The sequence below is a fragment of the Amphibalanus amphitrite genome, unplaced genomic scaffold, assembly GCF_019059575.1.
Source record: "Amphibalanus amphitrite isolate SeventyFive unplaced genomic scaffold, NRLGWU_Aamphi_draft 001074F_arrow, whole genome shotgun sequence".
Taxonomy (NCBI): domain Eukaryota; kingdom Metazoa; phylum Arthropoda; class Thecostraca; order Balanomorpha; family Balanidae; genus Amphibalanus; species Amphibalanus amphitrite.
The window spans coordinates 219,031-233,862 of record NW_024882568.1 but is presented as its reverse complement, the minus strand read 5'-3'; the positions used below and the strand labels follow the sequence as shown (position 1 = coordinate 233,862).

General features: G+C 50.8%; 1 protein-coding gene across 10 annotated transcripts in view; it reads left to right on the top strand.

Annotated features, from left to right (window-relative positions):
• Nucleotides 1-14,832, top strand: part of LOC122369802 (maestro heat-like repeat-containing protein family member 1) — a 48,977-nt gene that overhangs the window by 503 nt on the left and 33,642 nt on the right. For 4 of the 10 annotated variants that reach the window (XM_043344814.1, XM_043344810.1, XM_043344812.1 and 1 more), the window contains exons 2-9: nucleotides 941-1,299; nucleotides 10,828-10,976; nucleotides 11,403-11,530; nucleotides 11,860-11,932; nucleotides 12,274-12,463; nucleotides 12,710-12,861; nucleotides 13,092-13,953; nucleotides 14,248-14,427. In XM_043344814.1, coding sequence (XP_043200749.1) covers nucleotides 981-1,299; nucleotides 10,828-10,976; nucleotides 11,403-11,530; nucleotides 11,860-11,932; nucleotides 12,274-12,463; nucleotides 12,710-12,861; nucleotides 13,092-13,953; nucleotides 14,248-14,427 — 2,053 coding nt within the window. In that variant the 5' untranslated portion in view covers nucleotides 941-980. Of the gene's footprint in view, nucleotides 1-940; nucleotides 1,300-4,669; nucleotides 5,221-8,145; nucleotides 8,775-10,827; nucleotides 10,977-11,402; nucleotides 11,531-11,859; nucleotides 11,933-12,273; nucleotides 12,464-12,709; nucleotides 12,862-13,091; nucleotides 13,954-14,247; nucleotides 14,428-14,832 lie in introns of those variants that run through there. The other 6 variants (XM_043344809.1, XM_043344818.1, XM_043344817.1 and 3 more) reach the window with 5 other exon arrangements.

Genomic DNA, 14,832 nt, shown 5'->3' with positions numbered 1-14,832 from the left:
TCTAATAATTTGTGTTTCATTGTTTGTATGCTGATTTGTCTGTAAATGGAAAGCTGGTGAAGGCTGAGTAGATAAAAAGCAAATCTAACCTGACCTAATCTGACCTGACCTTCAACCTACCTACAACCTACCAACCTACAACCTACCAATCTACAACCTACCTACATACTAATTACCAACCTACAACCTACCACCCTACCAACACCAACCTCCAACCTTAAAACTACCAACCTACATGCCACTCAGCTCAGTCTGCATCTTCCATGTACCAGCTTGTCTCTGTTCAGCTCAGGCTATTTATTAGCATTTTATCTTGAATGTTTCCAATATCAATACAAATACAAATAAATATATTGCACTGGTAACTTCTCATCAATATATCAATATAAATCTTCACATATACCACCTTTTCTCCATAATTTTAGAATTGCTTGAGTTTTTGTGTCCTTTAACTTAGCAATACTTCATTCAAATAATGGATCTTGACTGCACCAAAAGGCAAAGGCAATGGGATCAAATACATCTTTTCTGCCTTTGGATTAGTAGAACTGATGAGCACATTTTGAACCAAATAAAACCATGTTTTACTGACAAAAGGAAAATTTTGTATCACTTTTTCATCCAATTCATATTTAAGGCACCCTAAATCAACAGCTATAGCACCAATGTTCCTTCATCTCTCTCCCTCTTTCATAGATTGCTTCTGTCCCTCTGATGCATCTTTGATTCTCCCTTTCTCTGTTTTCCTTCAAGTTAGTCCTCAGCCCTGCAAATCACATTCCACCAATTTAGTGTACACCTACTCATTCGCTTTTGTAGTGTACTCTTTCTTGCATTTTAGAATGGTGACATTAAAAACTCAATTCACACTTAAATTCACCACCCCTCAACTCCTGCAAAGTGGCAAGGCTTGTGGATGACTGAACCCCTATTTTCTCAGTTTCCTGCTGAGCTCTCCAGCAGCTGTGAGAGCCTCTGCGATGGAGGCGTCTGGCGAGCAGCAGCCGCCTCTGCTGCAGGATCCGCCGACCGGCGAGTCTCCGCCGCCCGCCGAGCCGGCCGTCCAGATGTCCGAGGAGGGACTCGGTAACTCGCGCACGGCGCATGAGCATGCGGGTGACCCTGGCGAGCCGGCTAACCACAGAGAGGCCGGGAACGAGGCCGGACCGGGCGCCGTCGACGAGGAGGGCACCGACGCGCTGACGGTGGTCGGTGCCGCCGCCGGTCCGCGCGCCGTCATCGGCGACCGCTCCGACCGTCTGTCTAAACAGTACCTGCAGCGCAGCACAGAGCTCAGAGGTCAGTTCACGGACCGAGGGGCAGGTCAGAGGTCAGTTCAGGGACCGAGGGGCGGGTATAAGGACACAGATGTCAGTTCAAGAACCGACTGGGCAGGTGTAGGGGCTCAGAGATGAGTTCAAGGACCGAAGGACAGGTGTAGGAGCTCAGAGGTCAGCTCGAGGACCTGAAGGACCGGTACAGGAGGTCAAGTTAGTCCAAGCACCGATAAATCGGCGAAGGATCGAGGTAAGCATCAGCAACAAGGCGTCAATTTACAGAGTCCAAGAATATGAGAGCGAGGCACTGGTGCGTAGAGGCTCGTGCCAGCCTTCAAAGGCGAGTGGAAGGTCTGCTAGTAGCGGGCCCGTCCTTAGAGATACTGTTTGCCAGGGGCTAGTGCAGGCAGGTCAGAGAACGTTATTGTTTTGGATGTCTCTAATTTTGCAGGGACATGGGGACCGTCATTGATTAGTTCATGTGGGAAGGTGATCAGTGACTATAACCGAATAGGCCTTCAGTCAGTTGGGCGTTTCAGGAATCAGTGTAGTAGGAAGTTCAGGTGTCGAAAGGACCGAAACAGCCCCACACTGAAAGGTAAGTAAAACTGTGAGGCTGGGTCGCTGGAATGTCCTTTTCAAAAGCGACGCAATGAACCTCGATATCAGCTTTACATCATGATGGAAGGTCAGTATGGCATGCGACGAGCAAGTGGGGCTGATGCGAAAGGTAAGGCCAATATGACAAGCTCCAGGATAATATGGGACACCTGTTAAATCCCGGGCTAGCACTGATAGTTCCTAGCATGGTAAACTGCCAGCCGATTGAGTATTACCGTGTGCCGTGATCCCTGCGTGCCAAACTAATCTGGGTTCGGAAGCTTCTGGCTACCGTAAAACTGTTTTGGCTCCTAGTGACGTTGTTTTGTGATTGTAATGAGTGTTTGTTGATGTTTATTAGTGTGTCCGACCCGACCTATGTCCAGGTAGCAAGCATACCGATTGCTGCTTTTCTTGAGCTAGTGATTGTTTGGTCCTTTTGATCGGTCTTTACCCAACTTAAATCACGTCGGCGAGCTTCCGCGTTTGATGCATCAAGCGATTTGGCCAACATAATGTGTTCAAATATCCGTGTCGAAATTCATTCAATGATTTGATTGTCATTCAATGACATTTTAGAAATGACCCGATCTATAGACCACATGCGTTGGCTGTCGGGTCGGCGGCCGCGCCTTATGGTGCGACTTTTGGTTAGATGATCCGGTCCATGTTCGTCCAAACATTGGCGTGAACAAGTGGTTCAGGGCCGCGCGGCGGGCCCGCCGGACCGTCTGGTGCCGGGTGTGCCCTCCGGCCGGCTCGGCCCGGTTCGTGCCGCCGGCACAGCGGGCGTCACCCCCCGTGTGACGGCGTGACGTGACGGCCGCTCCGTGACGCGTGACCACGTGACGCTGGGCGGAGGCAGAGTGGCACCAGACGGCGGCTGATTCGGCAGCTCGGCCGACCGCTCTGTGACCGGTTAGAACCAGCGGTCATGCATTGTGCATGTTCAGCGCTGCAGATCCGCTGAAGGACGTTATATTTATGGTTCTGGGTGAATGTCATCGTGTCATTTCGGTTTATTTTATTTTGCCTTATATGGAACCTATGTCAGGCTGACTGCAATGTCGGCACCTTTATGTTGTGTAAGAAGTAGACTTCAATTACATAGCTAGTTAAATGGGAGCCTAAAAAGGAATGTAACGTCCCAAATAGCTCGATATCAGCTGGGTGTCAGGGTCGTGACTTGCTTATAAATATTATATAATATTTGCCGCTTTGAAAGTCTGAACTGAACTGAACTGAACTGAACTGAACTGAACAAAATAAGTCTGAACTTTGATAAGTCTGAGTCTGAACTTTGAACACATGATAGATAACCAATATCGAGCTCCTCATGAATGACTCCAAGCATGGTTTGTGGTTATCTCTCATAAAGCAAGCGTCACCTCAACCACCCACCCGTCGGCGTACGCTAAGGCCGCCGGCGAAACGCAGCTCCCGGCTGTGCTTGTTTGAAATGGGTCTCTGTTTATATCTATCCGCGACCGCCCAGTCGTCCGGTTAGAGTCGGCTTCGGCCGGCTGAGAAAGAGGAAGGGATGGTGCAATGACCTGCAATGGTGTGGTCAGGGATAGCTGAATTGGTCGCCAGTCATTCTGTTGGGGCCTTAGTCGCTGGGTATTTAATTGGTGGAGTTTGTCGCATGTTTTCGATGTGCTCTCATCGGTTAATGGTTATCGTCATTTTTGTTGTCTTTGGCCAAGTTACCGAAGTCTGACCTGCCTATTGCAGTTTGGGAAGGCTGCTGATTTTTTCTCTTTCGCCTTTTACGAGGGGCTATGTCGTATTGAGGTTTTCATCGGTCAGACCGAAGGCGTCGTTCTCATTCGTTGTGAAAGTCTGCAATATTTTGTGTTACGTATACGTGTGCTTTCTGCCCAAGCCCTCAATCCAAACTTATGGATGAACTTCGTCTTGCCATTGAACATCGATTTGTGGCAGAATGGTTCATTTGATCGTCAGCATTCGCTCTTCACACTAAATGCAGGTGGCGAATCGTTTGTTATCGATTTCAGCCTTCAGGACATGTCAGGCTATCGGTTTCGTGAAAGTCATCCAAGCAGTGAGCCGTGTCCTCGGAGCATCGATTTATCGACACAGACTGCCTAACGCATATCTGAAACACTCGCTGAAACAGAACTTGTCCATGTGCTGACGATTTCAAGGCCAAACAAATCAGTGCACTCTGGTGGCTGCCTGTCTCGGGTCATTATTTGATTATGTTTAACGTTTGGTTTCGCGATTATTTGTTGAAACTGACACTCTTTTTAACACTTGGCATTACTTTGCAGTTTGCACCATTATCAAAGCAGCATGCATGTCTGATGTCATCATGTGATACCTTCAATCTGGGTAGTTTGATCGCTTCATAAAGGTTGCTCAGCTGTCCAAAAGTTTTTGAACGGCTGACGGGACAGTGGGTGACTCTTTCTTAGTATCCCTTTCCTTCAGTGGGACTGGAGCCCGTTTGTTTTGTTGGGTTTATTTTGCTTGGATGCCTATCACGAAACCGATAGCCTGTGTGTTCCGCATACCATTGGCAAATTTGATATTCTTAGGTCCAATACAAATGGATCGCTAATGGTTTTACATAAGAGAGAATGTAAAGAGAATGCATTCGCTCCCCTCGACCGTCCGTGCCATTCGCGTATAACACCATACGCTATTCGTTGGCCCGACGCGCCACTCTCAAGGACACCATATTGCTCTGTCTGAAGCTCTCTATGACATCTGCGCCCCCCCCCCCCCTCACGCATGGCTTCCCTCCCCGATTGTCGGCCGTCTCACTGTTTATGACAGGTCACCTGGGCGGGGGTCTGGTGCCACGCGCGCCCGTACTGTCCGCGTCTGACTTCGCGTCCAGTCGCCCCTCGGCCTGTCTACGCGGCTGGGCTGTTGGCCGCGCGGCTCATCTGTCAGTGTTCGTCGGAGGACCGCTGGAGTCGGTGTCTGTCTCGTTGGTTGTCGCTCGGTGGACTGTGGTGTCCACAGGCCGTGTCTACTCCCAGGGGACAGTGGTGTCGGTAGTGACAGGCCACTCGGCTGGTGCGGTGGTGCTTGGTGCCCTGCTGGTGAGGCTGGTGCTTGAGCTTGGTGCCCCGCTGGTGAGGCTGGTGCTTGAGCTTGGTGCCCCGCTGGTGCGGCTGTTGACTAGTGCCTCGGTGGTGTGAGTGGTGCTCCAGTGGTGCGCGTAGTTTTCCGGCTGTGGTGTGAGGAGTGCTCTGGTGGCGTGATCAGTCGCGTGCCACGTGACTCGGGAAGCCGGCGAACGGAGAGTGAGAGGTGGAGGTTCCGAGGATACCGTGCGACACTCCGATGGACCTGCCAGAACCAGATTCAGGTAGATGGACATGGGAGCTAGCTGAGCGAGGGCTGGGTGGATTTATCATACAGTCGGCCTGCTGCACTGTAGCGCATGATTCATGGCTAGCAAGTGGCAGCGGCGCAGCGCCGAGAAGCTGTTGATATTTCGACGGTGAAGTTTGACGAAACAGTGCCGGTGAACCTTATCGGGATATTTGCTCGCACGATTGTATCAATATCAGTGACATGGGTGGGATTCATTCAGTATCTAGTTGCATTTGCCGTTGGCTAACACGTGCTCACTGTTCAAGTTCATTTACTTGACGGAAGGTGAGCACATGGGAATTGGAAGTTCTTGAAAAGCACACACGAGCAATTTATTTAGACCAATCCAGATCATCTGGTTTCCTGCGAGACTCTTCTCTGTTCCTCAAATATCGTTCGTCATAGGCAGCATGATCGTCTTCGCTGTCTTACCTAGGGAGAGTTTTCTAAGCTTCTATGCCTTTACTATACCGTCGCGCTGGCACTGGCAGTATCGCGATGTAATCGAAACAACAGCCGATGCCTCCTCATCTAGTTCATCTGAGTTTTTAATTTGCCCTTAGGGACAGCAGGCTGCCCTTGCCATTGAGCACTGGAAGCCTTGTACTGCTAGCAACTATCTCACTCTAATTACTCTAACAATTCTCATATTCGCTGCAATGGGCTCTGATGGTCCACTGCACCGCAGCGGCTTCTTTGGTCTACACTGCGTCTCATCGCTACTGAACCGGCTCTAACCAGTTTTTCCCAATGTGGGTACCTGACCGGACTATCACGCCACGTTCCGCTGCCCGCGGCTCCGTCTGGCCCTGGTGGCTCTTGTCGTCCGCCCCTGGCTCGCTCCAACTGCAGCAGTTCAGCAGCAGTTCAGTGACGATAGCGCGGAGCTTTGTGCCAGCCGCACCGAGCGATAGGTGGCTTAGTGTGTGACTGTGATAGCAATGAGAAACGACATAGCGAGCGACGTTGTACGGCACAATCGGCGGCGGGGCTGGGAAGGGGCGGTGTGCCGCGTTTGTGGGCCGCTCCTGGTCGGCGGCGGGGGGGGGGGGGGGGGGCTCCATTTCATCGTCTGGTCTTACGTCACCCGTCTCTAATGTGTCGTCATCTGTCTCTTCTCCCGCCCGCGTCCTATACGGCTTCCCATTGTATCTTCTCGCTCCATTCCGTCGCTTTTTGAAGTTTTCTTCTCAATCCGCTGCGGCTGCTTTATTCGCAACATCCTGTCAAACTTACCGTCACTCTGTGCTGTCCTTTGCATATTTTTTGTCTCTCCTGTATCCTCTCACTGTCATGTATTATCTCGTCCCTTTAGTACTCCGCTCGTCCTGTGATATTATATCCACGCTGCGCCCACCGCCGCCCGTCCTGTCGTCCCCCGGTTCTGTTTCATCTGTCCTCAGTGACCTGTTCTCTGTCAGACCAAAGGCCACGGCTTGGACGTCTATTGTAAACGGTCCGGAGTAGGCGGGCCTGCGTGAGACGTTTCCGGGTATAATCTGGACAGAAATTATGGGTCACCAGGCATCGATGGTCATTGTCAGGGATGTCATGGTGAGATAAACGGAAGATTGAACACATTTTATCTTGGCTGTCCCCAAGCTTAGATTTTCTGTCCATTTTTGTAATTGTGATAAGTGATAACGAATAGGATAGCAGAAATTATTTGCATGTAGGTACTATGTCTATTGTCTATGTTATGTGTAGGGTTAATAAAGCAAGATCATTAAATTTACAGATGGATTGATTTATTGAAAAGTTAGCATTAAAGGTAGTGTGCCAGCTTTCTTGGACCGTATGGAGTTAATGGCCCAGATAAGGAGAACCGGATTTTTAGAACTTATCCACACCTTCAAAACTCATGGAAACGTCTTAAATTCTTCAAATTTTGAGTACCCCAGTGCGAAATTCGCCCCGACGGGTTGTCGGTCGTACCCCAACCACATTTCACACCACTATGAACAATAAATGCACACACTGAAATCGCTATTACCGATATGCTCATCCAATCAAGTTTCGATAAACCCGTTCATCATCATTTCCTGCGGTTTCGAACACGCCTGTTAGGTGGCTTCTGAATCTGATGCTCGTCGAGGTCGGAATTTCCAAATACGCGTGGTGCGTCGGGCCGCGCGCTCTGACTTCGGCCAAGAAAAATGCGTCAGCTGATCATTGTCATTTCTGCCCGTGTTTCTGCCACTTGCGTGTGGTGAAATGGGGTCATAACTTATAAGACGGCTTTTTCATATCAATTATTTTACATAAAATCATATTTCAAACCATAAATAATGTTCGACAGCCAAATAAAAGAAACAATACAATACGGGCTCACAGTTTAAGGCTCGACATTGTGTTGTCTACGATTAGACAGCTGATAACTCATTCCCGTACGTCGTTTGGTCGTAACACTATAATGACCTTTGCTTATTGTCACAAGTGCGCCGCATTCGCGATTGTTGCCCGACGCCTGTTTGCAGGTGAGCCCACTACAGTTGTTATACATATCTAAAAACCGAAAAACTTTTAGGCGAAAAAGGCACTATTCCAGGCCCATTTTTGATTTTTTTGCGATACTAGGTAAAAACAGAAGCTTCTTATCCTAGGAAAAATAAAATGGGAAATCTTTCAAAGGTGGCACACTACCTTTAAACCCAACTTTTACAAAAATGATCAATGTTCGGTGACGCATGGTTTCCTCCCCCTCCCCATTTTCCTCCCTCTGCCTACCTCAACTCGGTATCACATTTCTGTGCAACTATCAGTTTTCCACTCTGGAGGAAGAACGTATTAATTTACCTCGGTCATGTGGCCTCCGACTGACCAGCTGTCGCCCCCCCCCCCTACCGCTCCTCCCCGCCCCCTCCTGGCGGCTTTGCCACGTGTGTCAGCCGTCTACCCGGTGATTCAGGTGACACAGGTGGGCCGGAGTGCCGCCCCTGTGCCCCTATCGATCGATTTTGTATGTAGGTCCGGAGTCGGACCTGTGCGGCGGTTGGTTCGGTCGTCTCTGCTGTGTAGGTGGTTCTCAGGCGCGGACGGGTTGGCGAGCTGTGACGTGTGCTGCTGAGGCGTGTAGCTGTGAGTTTTTGTGAGTTGTAGCGGCGGTGGAGTTGTCTGCCTAGAGCGGCGTGATGGCAGATGCACCGTCGAACGTAACAGCGTTGGAGGCAGAGAAGGACTCTGAGAGGGGTGATGAGACTGAGAAGACTGAGTTAGTGGCAGACAGTGAGAAAGAGAGACCTGCGGGTGCTGAAGACAAGCAGACAGACGCTGGACCTGCCGCGGCGGTAAAGGAGAACGGGAAATCCACTGATAAGCAGTCTGAAAACGGCCGTGCAAGTCCAGAAGAAGACTCCAGCACTGAGCCCCCAGCTAAGAATGGCAGGCAGAGTCCGTCCTCTAATAAGAAGGTGGTGAAGGAAGCTGAGTCTGCGGAGCCTCAGAAGTCGCCAAAGTCCAGCCGGGGAGCGGTTGGCTCGACAACAGCGGCCGTTTCCACTCCAGTCAAAAAGAAACCAACGCAGAACGACATTGACCTCCTCCAGGGTAAAGTAACCTCGGGAATGTTTACTCTCGGTGTGATACTCCAGTACCAAGTTTTTTTTTTACAGCTTAGGTATACCTTACTGCTTGGTTGGTGGTGGGCTTTCCATTGAACTCGGATGTTTTCTTTCGTTTGCCTGCCAAAGACGGGCTTCGCGCTTGATGCTCGATCGTATCAATCAAACAATTTTAAGTTGATTAAGCTTTGCATCATCTCAATTCCTTCCTCTCTTGTCCTACGCTGATCTTTTGTGATGCCTTATGATCATGAACCCACGAAAACTGTGAAGGTGAGCCCAACAGTGACTTTCGACCTCTGGGGATAAGTCTTAAAGCTGGGTCATATCTGTTTTGAATGTTAGCATGAGTTGTGCCGCACGATTATGTGCACACTGAATGTTTAGCGTTTATGGGTCCTATAAGTATTCGCAATGTTTTGTGCCCAAACACTACCACTTTCACAACCCCTAAAGAACGGACCCATTAGCTGAGGTCTGATTAGAATAGAAGCCCACGTAATTCTAGCAGTGCAAAGTTTAAAAAAATTGAATTATTAGTGGAAAATGAGTAATGACATCCAAATGAAATTTTCGGACTGCTATGGCGACTGCAGGAGGTCAAACTTCATGATGCGGTTATAACCCATTGCCTGTCAATGTTATGAAATGTGTACTGGTGGTGGTTACGTAACAAGTGACGTAATTTGGTTCGTAACGCCTGAGTAAACACTAAACAGGTTATAGCCGGCTGTTTCTCAGGATGTCTACAAAAATAATCTCGCGCCATAAAACATAGTTACTGGTTATTTCCTGACTTGAGGACAGTGCATGATAGTGATAGCAAGTGATAGTGCTACCAGGTACCGGGCGAATGAACTTGTCAGGAATTTCGACCTCCCTGTCCTATCGGCTCACCCAACGGCGCGACTCACCGAATGTCTGACTGGTTCCCGGTTTGGCCGCTAGTCGGCGCTGGTGTGGCGCATGGTGTTGTGACCAGCTGTGGGGTGGGACATGCGGGACGTTCGTCTGTCTGGTCTCATCCCTTCCCCTCCCCACCAAACCCATTATCCGGTGCCCTAAACCTCTGGCTCCATGCATGTCAAGCACTGCGCGAGATCATTGAGCGCCTTTGCTTTGAACTTCCCACGAGTTCGAATGTAGCCGATGAACTTCGCGTCCCGAAGTCTTGAAAACAGGGCGCAGCTCGAAGCAGACTCATGCTCCACGTAGCTGCCCAGCCGTGTTGGCCTCACATACACCGGCGTTGGCTTCGGCAGCTTGATGATAACCACTGCGGAAACCAATAACAGCAATTTAACTTGACCGCTTGCCTACACGGGAATCGTTCGTACTCAGATTGTCATATGATTCAATAGTTGCGCGCTGCGATTGCAGTGTTCAGTGTTGATTGTCAAGTGAACGTTGCGCAATGCGACCGGTCCTCCAATGTTACACCAGACTTATCGGTATCATCGTTTGATGCTCGGTTGTTACTTGTGGTCGCGGCCTTCGACTGCTCCGCCATGGCAGTTTGGCCTTGTAAAGGGAAACAGGCGATCGTTCACAAAAACCGGCATAGCTGTGGGAAGCCAGTATTGGACATGCGAGCAGACGCTGGTTATTTACGTCGTGCTACTGTTCGCCTGATACTGAATGCCTGCTCTTGAAATACTTGGAAAACAGACCTATATCTAAAGGAAAAGTTCCTACCCGATGTGATTTTCTCTAAGCAGTTAATCCACTACCTTTGCATTTTTTACCGGCTCGTTCGTCATCAATTGTGTTGGTGGGTGTGGCTGAAGACATCCTGTGACGCATCTCGTTCTCAATTCTCAACCCGTGACAATCTCAGGCCTGCTGGCGTCTCTGTTGCCTATCAGTTAGCCGTACTGATTTTCTATTCTCCACTGACGTCCCCGGGTCTCCAGTGTGTTTATTGAGGTGGCCGGTGACATGTGCTGACTTCCCACCCTCCGACGTTCCCAGGTCTGCTGACGTCGCTACTAGACGCGGCCGGTGATGTGTACTGACGTTCCACCCTCTGCTGCCCCCAGGTCTGCTGACGTCTCTACTAGACGCGGCCAGTGATGTTCAGGACGAGGTGCGGGCCTCAGTCAGCACTGCAATATTCACATTGGGACGGAGTAAGCCGTACGATGTGCTGCTCACGGTCTTCAACTACCTCACTGCCGACCGGCCCAAGGTAATTCGCGTGGGGGTCGCTGGTGTATGGCGCTGTCACTCGCGTTCAATGAACCGCGAAAGTAGTATAAGGGAGTTCCTGTACAGCACTTGCATGATGATGTGGAGGGGTATCCAATGTGATGTAGGCAGTAACGACGGCGTTATATTGGTTTGATGAGAGGTCTGCATCCTGCAGGCTATGGAGTCTGGAGATATACCGCTAACCCCGCCCTTTCCCTATGCAAAGCTTTCGTGGGATCTGCTTCTAGCCACCTTCTACCCATTCCCCCTTTGTGTCCAGCAGGGGCTTGGGCCGTGGAGAGCTGTCGCTAACCTATCCATTCTCTCTTGTTATTCTGACCGGCAGGGCTTCATGCAGCGGATCTGCATCCTGCAGGCTGTGTACTGTGTAGATTTGTCTCTAACCTGCCCTTTCCCTCGGCAGGGCTTTATGCAGCGGATCTGCATCCTGCAGGCCGTCGAGGAGATATGCCGTGATGTGGGCGCCGAACTGGATGACCACGAGGTCATGGAAATCGCGCCCCTCATCGTTAATGAGATGGTCAGCAGCAAGTGAGTTCTGGATGGAAAGCTACCGTCATGTGATCTTGGTGGGACACGATTTCTGAGGATTTGCTGGTGACGCCAAGATTCCTTAACTACTCGTGACGCGGAATCCCTGAAGGTTTTCCTGGTGAACCGGGAGGTTTCGTTCACTGTCCATCAAATAAAAGTGTCGCGAGTTATCCAGCTTGCAAATAGCTTTTGCACTTAATCTCCTGAGCGAGCTTAGCGTGTTCTGATTAGCTACGCAGCGTGTTTTGTCAGTATCTTTATCTCCCGTCTGCTATGGTGGTGCCCGCTGACTGCAGCACTCCCCACCCCATCTCTCCTGTTCTCAGAGAGGTGATACCACAGATCCAGCAGCCGTGCTCCGAGGCGCTGGTCGGTCTCGGACAGAACCACTGTTTCCAGGTGAGGTGCACGGAACCTGCGGCGCGGCAGGGACATGGAGGATTGACTCGCGAAATTGGCTTGGGAAAGGGAATGGGCCTGCAAGCCGGCGCAATCGGTCTTGTTTGGATAACTTAGTAATGAAAGATTAGTTGCGTTTTTACGAACTTCTGCATACCTAGTACCTACTAACAAAACAGGCTGATTTTGTTAGCTGACAGCTCACGTAATAATTCTGGCTCGCGGCTCATCCTGCCTTTCTGGCTAATGTCACTTAGTTTGTTACTAATTTTTGTAGTGCCTCTCACTGCCCTGACCCGCCCGCTCCTGACCTAACCTATGTGACCTATGTGCGCCGCCAGGTGATGGAGATTCTTACCACCAAACTGGAGACGTCTCAGCTGCCGCACTTTTACACGCTGCAGACCATGGGCTCCCTGGCCACCTCCAACGTCTACACCATGGTGCCCTTCCTCAAGGGCATCCTGGGACCCATGCAGCCCATGCTCAACATGGTCAAACAGGACAACCTCAAATGGGCATTCGCCTTCGGTGAGTGTCGCTGAAATCAGATCCTTCTCTCGTGTTTCGATTTTGTCCGTAGATCTTCAAGTATTGGGTTGAATTATAGTGACGCGAGGCCGCGGTAGCCGTCCTGCTTTTCGCTAACTTTCGATCAGTGCTGATTTCGACAGGGCAAAAACAATAAAAAATCGAGGTACGTGAAATATCCGAGCAAGGCCCATAACGTTGTTTCTTGTTTCTTTCTTGTTTTCTTACCACTTCCTCGGCCGGCAGTGATTGCGCGATTCTGCGAGTGTATCACTGAGTACCTGGCCAACATCGATAAGGCGCCCGACCCGCTGGTCAAAAAGGAGTTCTACTCCACAGAGATCAACTCAGCGTTCGACATTCTCTTCAACTCCTGGCTCACCTCCAAAGACTCCAAGGTAAGGTTTTGGAGAATATATTTGTCCTAGCGTAGGCTTAGACACTAAATTGCCCTGAATATGTCATTCCATTTGTAATACCATTTTCACTGATTATTTACATGTGAATCACAAAAGGTGGTCGCCTATTTTCCAGACATCTTTTGTTTGCGTTGCTTCCAATTTACGGTAATGTTTTGAGACTGGCGGTGATCACTCTTTACCAGTCTTCTCTATCCCGCTTTCAACAGGTGCGACTTCAGGTGGCGGAGTCGATTGGCCAGATGGCACACATCATGGACACGGACAAGCTGTCCGAGTCGCTGACCAAGCTGCTGCCGGCGCTGCTGCAGCTCTACAAGCGCCACTCGGAGCCCTACCCGGTCACCTGCGCGCTGGCCATGGTCCTGGACGCCTCGCTCATCACCGGGAAGCACGTGCTGGAGCTGCACATGGAGGCCATGCTGACGGCGCTGTTCCAGCAGGTGTGCGCCGTTCCCGACTACACGCTGCCGCTGACGGTGAAGAATCATTACGAGGTGCTGCGCTGTTGCGACACACTCGCCAAGTGCAGCCCCGATCCGGTAGTGAGCTTCTACCTGAACCGGCTGGGACACAGCTCGGATCGGGTGCGGACCGGGTCGCTGACCGTGCTCAAACATCTCATCAACGCCTCCGAGTTTGAGCTGGCCCAGAAGGTGCCCGATATCGAAGGAGGGTTACGCCTGCTGCTCATGGACCCGTCGAACAAGGTGAAGAAGGCGCTGACGCAGGTGATCATGGCGCTGGCGCACCGCGGCTTTCTGACACAGCAGGACGGCGCCGTGTTCGTCGAGTTCATCGTGCGCCAGTGCTGCCTGCCCGACGAGCCGCCGGCGCGCCGACCGGCAGAGGCTGACGTGACGGCAGAGTCCCTCCGCTCCATGTGTGAGAATGTGCTCCACCTGCTCAGTACGACCGTGGACCAGATGCTGCCGCTGCTGTGGCCCCACCTTCTCGAGTACCTGACGCCAGAGTATGCCGGCGCGCTACCCACGGTTATTAAATGCGCGGCGCAGCTGGCCGGCCGGGCGCGGAAGATGGACCCCGAGCCGGACATCTACGCCAACAACCGTGAGTGGAGGGCGTGGACGGGGAGGGTGCTGATAGGAGTTTAAGGAGATTGCCTGCTGCCCCAGGACCGAATGGGATAATTACGTAGTTTTGCGATGTCCTGCGTTGTACTGAATCGTGCCGGTTACTAGTTAACTATTGATCGTCTACCTACTTCAGATTGTCCGGATAAATGATTATCCCTTTTCTACGACATCATCTCGCATTCCTGTCATTGCCGTCCCTGTGGAAAATCGCCGTCGATGTGTCGTGTTCTCCGTCGCTCTGACCGCCCTCTGCTCTCGCTCCCGGCAGCGAACCTGCACCAGCCGGCCACTCTGCTGTCCTACCTAATGGTTTGGCTCGGCTGCCCGGAGCCGGGCAGTCGCGGACACCACACACTGCAGCTGATGGAAGGCGTGGTGAACCAGATCAACACCGGACTGGCTGAACTCTGGGACCTGCGGCTGCCAGAGCTCACCGATAAACTCAACGGTCAGTGGTGAAACCTTGCTGTATTATCGGCGGTAAGCGTTGAAAGTACGGTGACAATTTTTTTAAAGCTTGTGGTGCGTAACGCATTTTAACTTGTTGGAGTTTTAGTATGCTGCCGGGCATCCGACAATCAATTACGCTTGCCATTCCCCAATTTCTTGGGGTGCTTGATAACGCCCTGAATAGACATACACCCGTGTGGATTATAATTCAAATTTCATTATGCAATGCTAGCGGAAATATACGGCTTTCCTTTTGCCTTTTGGCATTTCCATTTCAATGTTTTTTTCCCTGAAACGAAACTGTTTTTCCTTTGCCGCCAGTATCCACTGCGCTGCTCTGATGCTCTGACTATCTAGTTCCTTCTCCCAAATATGCACCGAAAAAGTTTTAGTTGATCGTCTC